The following is a 16,012-nucleotide window of genomic DNA, read 5'->3' as shown; positions in this document are numbered from 1 at the left end:
ATAATTCTCGGGCTGAGGTGGTGTTCCTTAAAGGAGATATAAACACTGCTCCTTAAAGGGCATGCAAACCCAGAAAAAGCATTTTGTCTGAAGTCATAAAGCAACTTTCCAATGAATATTAAAGGGGACCTGTCATCCCAATGAGATAATTACAAATCCTCTTCTATCCTGTTAATCGAGAACAATTTTACTTAAACTAATTCAAATTCATCAAACCTTCTTTCCTTTATTCTTTTGGAATCCAGCCAGCTGATTATCAAACCTGAGAAGAAGCAGGCAAGGCTGACATTGTTTCAAGAGACAGAACCAGAAAGGGACAGACAGATTATATTTAGAATAATTATATTTACAGATAAAACATTTAAAAGGTTTTAATGAATGTATGTTGGAAAACTGTTTAATTTCTATTTTTCTTTTATAGGGCAGTGTTATTTTTCTGTCACCGTTAGAAATGAGTTACCTAAATATTACAATTCCCAGAATTTCATTAAATTACCCTTCCAAATTTAAACCCTTGCATAATTAAGTCCCCCAGTGTCCAAATGGAGTCCGTTGGGGGGCACCAGAGGACTAGACCTCCCCAATGAAGGACCAGGGCCTTACACATAAATACAAACCCATACCAGCCAAGCACACATCTGACACCTGATGGATCTGGGTTGACTAATACCAAGGCCCAGTGGGCCAGTCCAATGCGGAACTCTTTAGACCCAATCAGTAATTGGCTGAAGGGTGGAGCTCAATTATATGGGGTCCATTGTAAACAGGGCCGTTCATGCCATGAGCAAAGTGAGAAACATGCATCAAGTTTAACAGGAGCAGCAAAAAGAAGGCCAAGCCGAGATAGAGTCTCTCTACTTAAAAAGACGAATTTCTTAGGGCAATATGAGGAAAGCAGCTTCACATGGTGTGGGACTCTGATACACCCCTTTTATAAAATACAGTGAAATTTCCTTATAAATGTATAAATCTTATTGGAAAATTCTCTTGTATCTATATCTATTTTTTTTGTTCTTTATAGAACTAGGTACCACTGTGGGACCATTTATATCCTTTTCAATCCTTCATGTGGTGATAAAAAAACTGTCCCGTTTTTCATGGGACAGTCCCGCTTTTGACAGCTCAACCTGCAGTCCCGGATTGTTACTGAAATGTCCCAACTTCTCTTTTATCTCCTGCACTGAAGAGCCAGAAAAAGATACAACGTTTCTAACTTAAAGGACCAGTAAAGTCAAAAAAAAAATTAAAAAATGTGTTTGTATATAACGAAAACACCAAGACATATTTAATTTAAAAAATAACTTACTGAAACTCTGCTTGCACTTCTCTTCAGAAAAGGCGACAGGTCGACGATCCATCATGCGGCGCTCGATTTCGCCTTCTATAGGAGATAGCCAGGGAGGAGAAATCGAGCGCCGCACAATGGATCGCCGCCCTATCGCCTTTAAGGACGTTACTGGTCCTTTAATTGGCTTTAGGCAGAGAGCCTAGAACAGCCACCAGATGCACTTAGATACTTTAAGATAAGCAAAGAAACAAATGTAACATTTTAAGATAAGCAGGTCTCTTAAAAACACATAAAACCCACAGAAATATGTTCAAACTTTCATAACCTGCCAAATTTTGTAAAATGAACATGGTAATTGGGGGTGTGGCCACAAAAATGGGTGTGGTCAAAATGTCACCAAGCAGCAAATCTTTTTATCCCTCTTTCTATTTCAAAAATGTTGGGAGGTATGGTATTGTGCTAGTAGGCAAAGTGTGTTTGCTTTGAAGTAGCAGTGTGCCTCCTTTATATGCTACAGTTGGTACAAAGTAGATACATTTTTCATTGCTAATAAAATCAGAGCAGAGAGAATGGTTGAATGACGCTGCACAGGATCTCTGTTTACAGATAGTCACACAACCATGATGTTTGATCAGAGGCCGCGGAGTCTATACAGAGAAAATCCAGGACTGGGCATTAAACAGATCCCAAAACCGCATATATTTTCAATGAATTCACATTTTATGACAGCTAATTAGGGAGCTAATCACTGCTGGGAACATTTATTAACACATTTTGTGAAGGATTTTCGCCCCAGAAAAACAGTTAAATGTTGGAGATTAGATTTCCACTGGGAGTGCAGAATAATTTGGCCACTGTTATTGTAAAGGGCAAAATACCTACGTATAAAGCAGCTATTCATTGCCTGATTGTGGCCAGATATCCAATCTGTACTCACATAAAATCATGTTATGTATAGCATAGAGTATTAAAATAACAAAGTTTCACTGTTTAACTTTAATCTAATATTTACTTTTTTAACAAAGAATTACAGGGTCATTTATAAACCTACAAAGACAATGAAATGAGGAGACTTACAGGACTGGGTATTAATAGGGACTTTTAAATCTTTTAGGCTAAAAGCACTGTGATAAGCACAGAACATTACAAGATGTACCTTTTAAAAAAGCTAACGCTCTACTGTCCATTCGGCCGATGTGAACAGCAGATGGTGCTATTGTTTCAAATTCATTATATTGCCAGGGTAAAAATGGCTACTATCTTGAAATATTGTAAAGAGCTCAGTGCTCTGAGCAATTTTACATTGATCTGAGGGTTCACATAATGTAAGTTAGTTTTAAGGGTCAAGTAAGACCATGATGTTTATTGTATACAGTATATAAAAAGAGACTTCAGTAATGCAGTTATATTACAATATTCAGGGTCGGACTGGGCTTGTAGGACACCGGAAGAAATGCTGGGTGGTTTGCTGGAGGCCAGAATTGCACAGCCCCACAACCTGAGAAATACTATGCTACAAATCTCCCCCTCTACAATTGCTGGACACACACAAAGAAAATAGAAAAGAATAACACATTAACACACTCCTCCAGCCCATAATGGAAGGGTTAAACTCATTATCACATATTGTGCCCGGGAAGCAAAGAAGATAATGCACACGTTTTACTTGTTGTCTGCCTATAAAAGACCAAGGCAAGCTTTGATTTGTAGCCAGGCTGTGATTTTAAAAATCCGTGCGGAGACAAGCCGATGATGCTTTTATTTCGCAGAAGCCGACTGTAACAAATTGAGGGAAATTGTGCCAGAAAAACAGCGACTACTGCTGCTATAAGAAAATCTATTTAAATAAGAGACTATTTGGATCAAATGTTCATGGATACAACGTATATGGCATTGGGGATTGTTTGCTAGGAGGCTTGTGAACTTGAATGAACCTTATATATGAACTGAAACCGTTCCTAAATTCCAACTTGAACCAACTGGGCAGTGTCTGCAAATTTGATGACATCTGTGAGTATTTTGATGTCATAAAAATACCAACATGTCATTCACCCTAAATAAATCAAACAACTGATTCTTCACCTTGATCCTATTTGTTTTCTATTTAATCAATATAGTAAAATGAAACCTGCATTTATATAAGCTGGGACCTGTGGCTTTTCGGACTTTAGAAAGGATATTGCATATTTAATTTAGATACCGGTCATTTATATAGTGAAAAAAGTACCCCCTCTTGTAAAATATAAGGATATTACAAGTTACCGAGGAGTTTCATGACCATATAAAAACACGAGGCTGAAGGCTGAGTGTTTTTATACAGGTCATGGAACTCCGAGGTAACTTCTAATATCCTCATATTTTGCAACTGTGGGTACTTTATTTATTATAATACACACATTTCAGTGAGTCATTTGACAGAAATGACATCAGAACTCACCGTTTATAACTGATGACATCAGAACGCACCGTTTATAAGGATTTAATTTACAAGATATTCATGGCTTTTGTGTATTATAAGAAAATAGGAGTGTTAACTGAAAATAAAAAAATGTTGACATTAAACACTGAAAAAATGGCATTGCTATACTGATATTGTCAGATAGCCAGTACAATCCATAAGTGTTTGATATTGCACTTGAAATGCTATTTGCAAGATGGACCGTCGCTTGGTCCCTGACCTTGCTGGTTTGAACCCAACTTGGCCAGTTGCAACTCCCAGCAACCGCGGGTACAGCGTGCATTGCATGGGACTCTCTCTCAAGCGGGCTCTCACTGTAGGATGGGAGGGTAAACCACACTGACTTCACACATATAGAACTTAATATCTCAATAATTTGAGAGCTTGTGGTTCTTGAAACAAATAGTTAATACTTCATTTTTGGGGATCCCTTAGGCCTAGGCCTAGCTCTTAAAATGGATTAACCCTAATGTATACCTCCCAACTGTCCCGTTTTTTGACGAACAATGACGATTTTGACAGCTCAGCCCGGATTACCTCTTTGATCTTCTGCACTGAACAACTAGATACCAAGTTTCTGAATGTAAAATTCTTACCTCCAGTTCATGGAAAATCTTACACTGAAACTTAATTATTATTCATTATAATTATTACTTGCATCTAAAGTGCCAATTTAATGCTATTGCAATATAAATAGGGCAAGGCCAATAACAGAGGCATATGGAGTGAATTCTTGTTTGGGATCCTAGATATTCCTTACTGCCAATCTCAAGGCCAGATGCGGCAAATATTATCTCCGCTGTAAATGATATAATTTAACCATATCAGGTTCAATATGTCATATCTCTCTATGCTCATTATGTGTTAAGGGGGGAGTATGGCTTAATATTTGACAACAGTGGTGGGGCTTGAACCCCAAAAAGGCTTAAAAACACTGGCCTCCTAAACCCAGCAGCTCCTCCATGAAGATATTGGTTCACAGTTGGATTCCAGAAGGTAAGTTTGGAGAGCATGAAGCTCTCAATTCAGTGGCATAGGGCCGACTGCTGTGGGAAGAGGTACACTAACAGGTAAAATAAACCAGTGCCCTTGAATCACAGCTCTACCTGCTGACACCTGTAGAATGAAATGCCCACAGTGCTTAACCCTAAGAACACAATGCCTAACACTAGAAAATAAAACATATTTCAATAGCTTTCTGTATATAATGATATTAAAGAAAGGTTCTAGTGCCTCCAGAATAAATCAGCAGAAATATGAGCAGTGCAAGATAATATAAGCAAATCCCCAGCCATTTCAATACAGTGCTTAGGGATACTGACTGAATAAAGTGCCGTCGGGAGCATTACTGACAAGCTTGATCCCAGTGAGCCGTCCAACTAAAGTCATCCTATCCGGGTCCTATTTATACCGGTTATGTAACCCAGATCCGGAATAGCGATTAAAGCCATTTTGTGGCATAATAAAGGCAGAACGTATCAACTTTATAGGCAAACATTTATTTTAAAAGCTGAGGGGAGAGAGTCTGTTGTCTGCACGAGTGGCCTGCAAAGGAAAACCAAGCTTGCATGCTTAACCATATAAGGGAAACTTGTATACTAAATGTTTACAGAAGATACTGAACGCTGGAGTTCCTTATTAAGACATATGAGTAATAGATTGTGAGGATTACAAAGGGATGTTCTATGGTACAGTCTCCTTAACATGATATTTATATGCTCCAAACAATAAAGTATGCAGAGAGCATCAGTTTTTTGAATGCTGGGGTCAGCGACCCTCATTTGAAAGGCAGAAAATGGCAGGGGAACAAGCAATTAATTAAAGTTAAAATATGAAAAGGAAAACCAATTCAAAAGTTGTTAAGTATAAGGCATTCTATGATAGCAAGTTACTTTAAAGGTGAACTAACCTTTTAAAGGGACAATAACCCCAACAATAAAGCTTTCCCAATGCGTATATGGGGGGGGGGGTTCAGCATCCTCTTGTTATGCTACTGGAGGTAACATATTTAACAACCCTTTTTATGTTTTTAAATAATAATCAGAAGGAAAAAAAAATGGGCAGACAGACCCTGCATTTCATTGGAATTACATTTAGAAATAACGTTGAAAATGTTGAATCAAATTCTTATTGGATAGATATTGTATCTTGTTATGCAGAGAACCGTTCTTGGGTGATTCCTCGAATTCCCTTTTAGAACTCTGAAGGAAATATTTTACTTTTTCTTTTAATCATTTCCAAAACTATTTTATGCAACTATCACAGTTTGAGCGTGGGTTTCTTTATTATTATTATTATTATAAATAAAAAGTGCCAATCCAGGAAAAAAGATATGAAGAATGAAAGTAGAGTGAAGAGAGTAAGTAGAGTGCTACTTAGTGCTGCTAAGCAGAAAAGCAAACCTAGGTTAAGTAGTATGTTTCTTCTTCAGCTTTATAATATTGTCACTTGTCCCCTTTAATGACTTTAAGCATGTGGGATTAGTTTAACTGGTTCACAAAACCATGTGTGTTTAAAGTGAGGGAAAGGTAAAAATAACAGTGTGGTGCTGAAGTGTTAGGTGTGCCCCCATTGATTCTAGTAACCCTATTACCCTGATTCTAATGATTACTTGTTGCCCTGGGGTGGTGTGCTGCCAATTTCTTACCTATCAGGTGTCCCCTGTGTGTGTCTGGAGACAAGAAGATCATGGCAATGCCATACTCAATGACCAGTACCCCAGGCTTGTGCATTTTTTTGTAGAAGCAGATTACCAGTCTGGAGTAACACAGGTAAGCAACTAAGCAATGGGGGTCAAACAACTTGGCACCTCCTTTGATTTTACCTTTTATTCTCCTTTATAGGAGAATGCATGTGTGTCCTTAATCCGCCCTAAAGCTTTTCCACTTTTGGGTAAGTTCCACCCCTTTTAGGTCTTCCATTTAGGGCATTGTTGACTTTGCACATGGCCAGGGTAGAAGAGAAGGAGGACCCTAACAATGCAAGAGAGCTGTGCCCACATCTCAAAGCAAGAAAAGTAGACTTTCAGCCCTCTAGCTGCCATTTGACCAAAGGGTGTGTTGCAGGAGGGTTACCGGACAATAATAATGTATTTAAGAAAATATCTAATATTGTTACACTATATAAAATGTATTTTATAAATAAAGAACAGGGGATGGTGAGGATGGAGTGCACAGAATAGAGGGCTACATACCGGCAGCAGATCGTAGGCAGATGACAGGGCTAGGAAGAGCAGGAGGTGACATGGAGGGATGGAGCTAACATTGGGTGAGAGGAAGCAGTAGAGCAGTGCCATCACAGCAACCTTGTCTTAGCAAAATCCTGCCCTCCCACCAGCTGTTAGGTTGACATGACATTGGTTATGCTATAGTGAATGTTCATGGTGGTACTTGTCACAGCTGGCGGTAGAATGCTTGCCATTTGAGGGCTTTTGTCCAAGGATTATTACGCCAAGTAGCCAACTGGTATTGGTAATCTTATGTGCTCATCCGGCTCCCTTGGAGTCAGGTGGCTGGCATGTCAGGTAGCCAAGGAAGGTACATGAGTAATTCCGGCAAGCATTTCTTTAAGAATTATGACGGACATATATATACATATTTCCATTCTAAGGTTATATTTTGTGTGTAAGTTATTATGATATGTTATACATGGTTAGCACGTTTGTTATCTGTTAATTATCAATAAAAATCTGTGGCCTTTCAATCACAACAAAAATGTGTAGTGTTTCTTTGTATGCGGAGGGGAATGATTGGGATTTTCAGTGGGACATGGATTTTGTTTAGTTCCTTACATCTTGATGCTGCACCTGTCATAGACACATAACAAGGTATATAATGTTGTATAGCTTGACAAGTTATATTTTAGCACTGCTAGGGTGCTATTACTATAAGCATGCCTCTCCCTTTAGCACCAATAAGATTACAATACATGTAACAGAACCTGTGACTTTGAGCAGAACATTAGCATGGCCTATAAACAGAACAGATTAAGATTATATAAACATGTTATTATTCAGTTGCCAGATCCCCAAATCAGTAGTTAAATCAGTAGTTAAAGGTGAAAATTCCCTTTTAACAATCTAGCTTCCTCTGAGGCTGGTTCTCTGGCTTACAACTCTGAGTTTGCCATAGGCTTCTGCCCATGTTTTCTGCTTTAGTCACCCTGAAATAAAAATAATTTATGCGACCAACATCGTAAACCAAGAACATGCGTTTTCAGCATAAACCAAGAGTGTATGCAAGCTAACAGCCAGTGAGCTTCCAGTCCATATGTTGCAAATGGTTTCACAGAAAGCTATTTAATATGTCCCCAAAGAGAGAATGAATTTTTTTACAAAAGCAGTTCTGTCCGCAGCTGCAAAAGAATTTGGATCGCTATGCAGAAGAACACAACGCACATGCCAGAAACCTTTTTAAGTGGGATTTGAGGATTTACAGATCAAACTGGAGGGTCATTTTCCTGGGACTTTGGAAATGAAAAAAACAACAAAATCAAAGTGAATTTGATTTGCAAAGCAAATCATCCAACTGTACCTATTTCCTTTTAATGACATTTTATGAAATGTCATTAAAGGAAAATATATGGACAATGTAAGTTACTGGGAGAAACTTGTCTGTATGCAACACAAAAAAAATCTTCCTTTGTGCACAGTTTGTATATTACCATAAACGTGGTAATATAAAAAGGAAAATGTTGACTCAGGTCTAGTAACGTATAGCAACCAGATGTAGGCTCTTGCATGGCTGACTAGTACATGTACATGGTGACGTACTGCGTATGTGCTGATCATTTTAGGGAAAAAATGTACCTCCTCAATTCTGGCACCGGCCCCCTACAGCTGCCACCCAAGGCAGGAGCCCACGGGTGTCTTTATACAAATAAGATCCTAGATTTAAGTGGTTATATGTTGCTGCGACTGACTGCAGACAGGTGTGGCTAAATATATCTTACTGCCATTTTTTTTAAATATGATTGGTTGCTCAACTCATGGGACTCAATTGGTCACCCCAGGTAAATTTCCACCAGTTTAGTAACCAATATCAACCAATAGCTTTGATCAGTCTACTGCAGGTAGAATAATGAAACAAACTCTGATTGGTTGATAAATACTACACTAAGCCATATTTACTATTAAAAAGTCGCAAGAACAAATACAGTAGAATACAAAAGACCAACTGCAAATGGTATATGTAATAAAAATACTGCTACTTAAAAAGAAAACTGCATGAGTACTTTTTATTTCATTTAAGATGAAAATCCCCTTCAATTCACCCAAAATGTACTGTATATGTAAATCAATTCAAGACATTCTTGACCAAGATTCTGATCTAGAGAGATCATGCCCCATTGTACCCTAACAGCACTCCATAAAGGTCTTCTGGTACGCTCCACCCTTTTTGGACTATTTAGTTCTGTACTTGCTGGGAGGGAGGGTGCTGAAGGTTCATATAATAACGGACGAGTATTTATGTATACAGTGCGGTGCATTTGAAGGATCTACACATCAAACATGCAGATTGCATTCAAATACTGTAGATAAATAGGGTGCTGGTCATTAGATCTTTTAATCATAAAGGACAATTGCCCCTTTTCAATCTTAAAGGACAATTGCCATGGTTTGTGTAGCAATGATATGTGTTAAAATTGCCATGTTGTCCTTCATAGGCAAAATGTACTTTGAACATATGATTGCATAATGTTTGCATAGTATTTACATTTCTGACTACTCAATTTACTATACCCCTTAACATTGCAGGTTTCTATAAAGATATATTACATAAAACAGCCCATCATTTCCATATAAATAAAGACATCTTATAAAAAAAGATATTTTTTAAGTAGTATACTCCATTAGATAATTCCACATAGAATATTGAAGTCCTTCCTCCGGCTCTTAAGTGGAACACCAAGAGCACTTTAAGGGGTTATTTACTAAACTCCGGTTGAGAATTGTTTCGGGGTTTTTTTTAAAAAATTTTTCTAGATTTATTAAAGCCTGATGCAGCAAAATGCCAGAATCCGAAAATCCGCCATCTCAGACCTGCTGAGGTTGAGTATAAGTTAATGGCAGAGGACCTTATCCTATTTTGAAGTTTCTGTGTCTGCGTTGGAATTAGCCCAAAAATCCAACCTTTTCAGGGTTTTCGGGAAAAATTCGGGCTTTTCAGGGAAAAAGCCTGAAAAAATAGTATGATTCTGGAAAAAATCCTACGATTTGGGTTTTCGCTCTATTTTATTTAGTTTTTACCCGAACCGATTAAATCAAGCTTTCTTAATAAATAAGGTCCAATCATGGTTTGGTTGGACTTTTTATATTTAAAAAATCTGAAGAATTCAGACTTTGATAAATAACCCCCTTAATGAACAGGGGTGTGCCTTTTACTTGCAAAGAATGTGGGATCAAGCTAAAAGATGTAAAAGAGCAATAATTACTCATACAGTATGTACAGATTCTCCAATAGGTCAGTTATTAGGATACTAATTGTATGTTGGTTTAGTTTTTATTAATGCATCGAATCCCAGGCTTTCTATATATTTATTGTTCTTGCCTGTTAGTAACATTGGGATCATGCAATATTTATACCAGCCAGGCATACTGTGTAACTGCAATAGGCCTTGAAGGTAATGGCTTTGCAGACCTCATACACAATAATGCTGTTCATTTATTCGATACATGTTCTCTGCACCACTTATAATTCTACTTCCACGTAAATTTAAAATGCAAATCCCAAACACAGTCCTAAACACTCTGCCTCTAGTTTATTTTCTGTGATTTAAAAAGAAATGAAAATCCCAAACATTTTTTTTTTCAAAGAATTGTTCCCTCTCAGCAAAATATGAAGGAAAGTGACCTTGCTGGGACCAGCCATTTTTTTATTTATTTAGTTTATTAATAGTATTCTCTTTCGCCCTGGCTGCATTCTTTACATGCCTTATTTGGACCAACACATAGACGCTACAGCTAACTATTATTTATAACCTTTTTTGGAAATACAACATGGCTGAAAACCTCATGGTGTGATAATGAAGATAGAAAGACCTGGTTCCCAGACATGGGAATCCTCCAAATTAAACAGGCATGGAATTATTCAGCCATGACAAGCCTTCCCCAAATCATCCATCATTTTACCTCTCCGTTTCCTGGCGCATTTCCTCCCGCTTCTGTCTCCTGAGCTCCCTGCGACGATCAAAATCCTCCATGTTAAATGAAAGGGTGTTTCAACAACTGGGTCTGAAATGAAAATATGTAGAACATTAGAGCCATGCTTTACCTTAAAGGAGAACTAAAGCTTAACTAAAGAAGTAGGGTAGAAATGTTGTAAATTATGTTTTGGGCTTCTGTACCAGCCTAAGGCAACCAGAGAAATTGCTGATTCACTGCATATGCTTAGGGACCAACTCACAGTATACAGAATAGAAATGTCACTATATAAAGCTGATTACTACTTAATACAGATAACTATCTTGGCTTGATAAAGGGCCCGGGTGGCCCGAAACGTTGCCCTGTTTGAAATATTTTGCTACAATAAATTACACGTTTATTCAAATCTACGGTGTCCTGCTGCTAACTGCTTTGACAGTATGTAAAATATGGCATTTTTAACCATATTCATTTTTAGGGTTTAGTTCTCCTTTAATAACAATAACGTAAAGTTAGCTACTAAAGTTTGCTGAGTGTACCAATCCAGGATATCTAAGACAACTGTTTGTGCCATTATAACAAATTCTTTCTCCATGTAATATTTCTATATCTACGTTTTAAAGGCCACCAGGTAGGGAGGTAGCTCTGCCTCACTTTTTTACAGTGTTTCCTCAAGTACTATGCTGTTACATACATTGTTATAATGGATTGTTATCAAATTCAGGATTTGCTTGAATTCCAGAAACCCATATGAATCTCAGAAACCCATAAAGTTATGTGGCTTTAAAATTTGAATATGCAAATAAGGACTTACATTTGTTGCATCGCTAATAACCAGAGGCAGTTTCTTGTTTTGACTGTCTCTAGCAATATCCAATCAATACCAAGAAGTTCCAATCAATCATACACAATGGAACTGCAACCTGGAGCCATAAGCTTCACTTCATCTAAACTCACTCGAGAGCAGGTACTAAACCACCAAACAGGAAGATAGGTTAAGGCAAGCCACCGAGATATCTCCCCCATCTATAGAGGATTTTTGTCCATGGAACCAGCATAGCAGTCCTGAACATTGACACTAATATACAAAAGTAATATTGTCTAGATGCTTTTTACTTTGAGGGAATGTGCATTATCTTACATATCACATATTTCTAATGGATGTGTGTCTGTAACACCAGACTAGAAAAATAATTTAAGCTTCAGCTATTCTAAAGGCAAGGGATAATGTTTGGCGCAGCTTTGGTTGTAGGCCTTTGTGACTGCTTTGCCTACTAACTAGAATGCACAATGCAGATTTAGAATCCATTTGCCTTTCAAATTAGAACTATGTGGCTCTGCACCTCTGTATCTGGAATACACATTGTCTCTGTAGGGGGATCAGGGAAATACTTCTCCTGTTTTTCTGTCTGTGACATCATCCAGCCCAGTTACAGGCTGGAGAGCCATCCGATTGGCTGGGCGCACCAGTGCATCCTTGGGAGAGAGTGCCTGACTTTGGAGCCATTTGTTCAGGGTCTATGACAGAGTTGTATGATGAAACATCCAGCCAGAAACTGTACATAAGAGACTGTCCAAGCTGTTGCATCTGTGGAAGTACAGAGAGAGCCCATCCTGTTCCCTGCCAAGCTGCTAAAGACTCAGGAGGTGAAAGGTGCCACTGGTGAGATTGATCCTGCTGCAGAGCTGCCTGTAATCTCCAGTGTGACTGCCTCTGAGAGCCCCCCAGTGAGTGAGCCACCCAAGGGAGGATACTGGCAAGGATTCAAGCGTGGGACTCCAATTTGAGGACAGGTCTTGTGCATTTACCTGCTACGTGGGAGCGGCTGCTAAGTTCCAAAGAGAGAGGTACTTTTGGAAAAGGTAGCGCTACCTGGGGTATAAGAGCTCTGGGAAAGGGACATTTCAATTGAACTGAACTGTGTGGTTATTAACCCCTTCCAGAGGATTGGGACTTTGATAATAAAAAGGACTGTCTAGGAGAAACAGTCAGGTACCTAATAGTGAGTTAGGTAGGTTCCATGTGTCCCCAGTGCAGGAGTGTATTGTGTATTAGATCTGTTTTATTTGCAAACTGTGTGTTTTATTTTTCCGAGGTGTGCTTCTCAGTGTTCCCTAGGTGGACACACTGCACTGTAAATCCCAGTTCACAGTACTTTTCATACGCAAAAGGGACTCAGGGCCCCTGGATTGCCAAGGGTTCATTGCGATTTAAAGAGACAGTAACCAAATTAGGGTTACATCTCTATAACTGCTATTTCAATTGGAATGTACATTGCAACTGTGGCTCTACACCTCTGTAACTGTGGTGACTTGTAGATCAGAATGTACAGTGCAGCTGTGTAGGCCCCTAAATATGTAACTGCTTTCACAATTGGTATGTCTAGTGCAGCTGCAGATGTGCATCACTATATCTGTTTTTCCCAGCCAATGGGAATGCATAGTGTACTGTGGACTATGAGTGCAATGGCATTGCAGCTAGTACACTAGGAATAAGGTTAATGGTGGTACAAAGCTGAACCTCTTGGCTCCTGCAAGAGTATTCTTCATTCCCCCATATCAATCTTTATATCATTATATATTGTTAGCAGCTAAGTCAGTAGTAATTAAAAGGGTTGTTTTCACCTTTGAGTTAACTTTTAGTATAGAGAGTGATATTCTGAGACAATTTGCAATTGGTTTTAATTGTTTATAATTTGTGGTTTTTGAGTTATTTCGCTTTTTATTCAGCAGCTCTCCAGTTTGCAATTTCAGCAATCTGAAATTACCTAGCAACCATGTACTGATTTTAATAAGAGACTAGAAAATGAATAAGTGAAGGCCTTAATGGAAAGATGAGTAATAAAAAAAGTAGCAATAACAACACATTTTTAGCCTTACAGAGCATTTGTAAAGATGGAAAAAGTGGGAAGAAGAAGGCAAATTATTAAAACACTGTAAAAACTATATAATAAAGACCAATTGAAAAGTTGTTTAGAATTGGCCATTCTATAACATATCAAAGTCAACTTAAAGATGAACCAACCCTTTAAGTAATAAGTAGAAGTAAGCACCTAGATACTGTAATGTGGACATTACTGCCCAGTTCCAAATTACAATTCTTTACAGTTTTCTTTATAGTTTTTGAAATGTTTTAACATTTAACATATATATTTTTTTGCTGCTATTTGGTTGTGAGTCGCATTTACCGTAGCAACCATGCAACAGTTTAAATGAAAGACTAAAAGATACATAATAAAGGGCCTGAAATGGAAGACACAAAATAAAATGCAACATAACTGCTTCCATATTAATCTACATTCTGGATGCCTGGTGCAACGGACTTGGGCAACCGCATATTATTATAAATAATAAACATATAAATACATAACAAGATAAACTGCAAATAATTTTAAAATAGATCACGTGGAAAACCAGGATCCAGAAACCCATTATCCAGAAATTACAGGAGGGCCTTCATACATAGAATCCATTTTAATCAGATAATTCTAATTAAAACAGCACCTTATACCTGATGGCAACTAAGCTGCATGAATCCATATTAATGGGAAAACAATCCTATTGGTTGTATTTCATGAATGTTTTTTTAGCAGACTTATGCTATGGGTGTCTAAATTACAGAAAGATCCCTTATAAAGAAAAACCCAGGTTTTTAAACATTCTGGACAATAGATCATATAACTTTACTAATGTTTTCTCACTTTTCATACGTACATTGAGCTTTTCATAGATAAATAAATTTACAGTGGGCGAATTTAGTGTTAATGGCAACTCTAATTTTATAAATATGCTCCTATAGTTGACCTATGACAGTTAAGCAGAACATCCTTAAATCCAAAAACAGTTTTTTTGCATGATGAAAGAAAATATTGTTTTAAGCAACTTTCCCATATCATGCCAATGCTTTTGAAGTTATTTGTAAATGTAATTGCAGTTGAAAGCAGTATTTTTTTGTACCCCACTCTGTTCTCTGGTTCTCTGGATTTAAGAAAATGTAGCAGAAGTCTGTTCGCCTCAACGTCAGCTTGCTTCTGCTACACTGTTTCAGGAATCAGAACCAGGAGTGCAGAGAATAGTAGCAGTCAGCTCAATATTGCCTTTCATTGCAATGACATTTCCCGAATAACTTCCAAACCACTGAAGTGTATTTTTTTTTAAAATAAAAGAAAAAAAAGTTGCTTGGATCGGCAAAAGCCGTTTTTTGGGTGGAGATCCCTTTATAAACCAAAGAAAATAATTTTTAATAAATTCATAAGAGAAACAAAATCAGCAATGAAAGAAATCCGCCTCTTTCTAAGACTACAGAAATAGAAGCTTTCAAACAAAAACAGATCATAAATCCAAGGTCCTCTGACACATGAAACCAATTTGCGTCTCCTTAACAAAGACCTACGGAAGAGATTCATATTTGAGAATCAAAACACGCTTCCACCGTACATTGATGCTGACCCCCAGCTTTATAATCTATACCACCATGGCTGCTGCAATCCAAGTCCAAACAATACATTTAAAAAAAACATCATCTAAAACCTCTTTTTCTTGCCTATCATTCTATGCGGATGACGGTAAATAGGAATATTCTGGAATTCTGATACATTTCTCCAGTCCTACCTGGGATGTTAATCTCTCGATTCCTTTTTGGACCAATCACTCTGCAAAGGCATTAAGCTAAAATCTGTTCTTCATCCACCAAAAAAATAGGAGCGTCACGAAACTTCTCCAAAATCTAAATGAAAGTCACTACCACAAAAGGGAAAGCGCTTGTGTCCTGGCAGTGTTTAGTTTAACTGTCCTGTCAGTGGTTAGTTTAAAGCTGGGATGTTGAATGCATTGGCTGCATTGATTTTATTTCCTGTGCTGAGTCTCCAGCCTCTGCTTCCTTTGCCTGAAATTCAGACACACACACAAAAAAAAATTTGCCAGGCTTAACCCTTTGCTGTAAGAGAAAGCTCCAATGCATTCCGAGAATACTTGGCTTTATAATGATAACAAAAAGACCATACAAAAGGCTGAAAGATGATCTCCTAGGAAAGCATTTTTCCCCCTGTCCAATAAAATACTCAAGTACCATTATAACTTTAATCTGATACATGTACGAACATATGGTATAGGGTAAAAAAAAAAA

General features: G+C 37.8%; 1 protein-coding gene across 4 annotated transcripts in view; it reads right to left on the bottom strand.

The window, feature by feature from the left end:
- Positions 1-16,012, bottom strand: part of LOC100653508 (non-muscle caldesmon) — a 121,819-nt gene that overhangs the window by 52,159 nt on the left and 53,648 nt on the right. For 3 of the 4 annotated variants that reach the window (XM_041584839.1, XM_041584842.1, NM_001246315.1), the window contains 1 exon segment: positions 10,876-10,977. In XM_041584839.1, the coding sequence (XP_041440773.1) occupies positions 10,876-10,946 (71 nt within the window). In that variant the 5' untranslated portion in view covers positions 10,947-10,977. 4 annotated transcript variants of the gene reach the window in all.

Source organism: Xenopus laevis, chromosome 3L, assembly GCF_017654675.1.
Source record: "Xenopus laevis strain J_2021 chromosome 3L, Xenopus_laevis_v10.1, whole genome shotgun sequence".
Lineage (NCBI taxonomy): Eukaryota > Metazoa > Chordata > Amphibia > Anura > Pipidae > Xenopus > Xenopus laevis.
The sequence above is the reverse complement of the archived record's forward strand: the minus strand, read 5'-3'. Positions and strand labels throughout refer to the sequence as shown.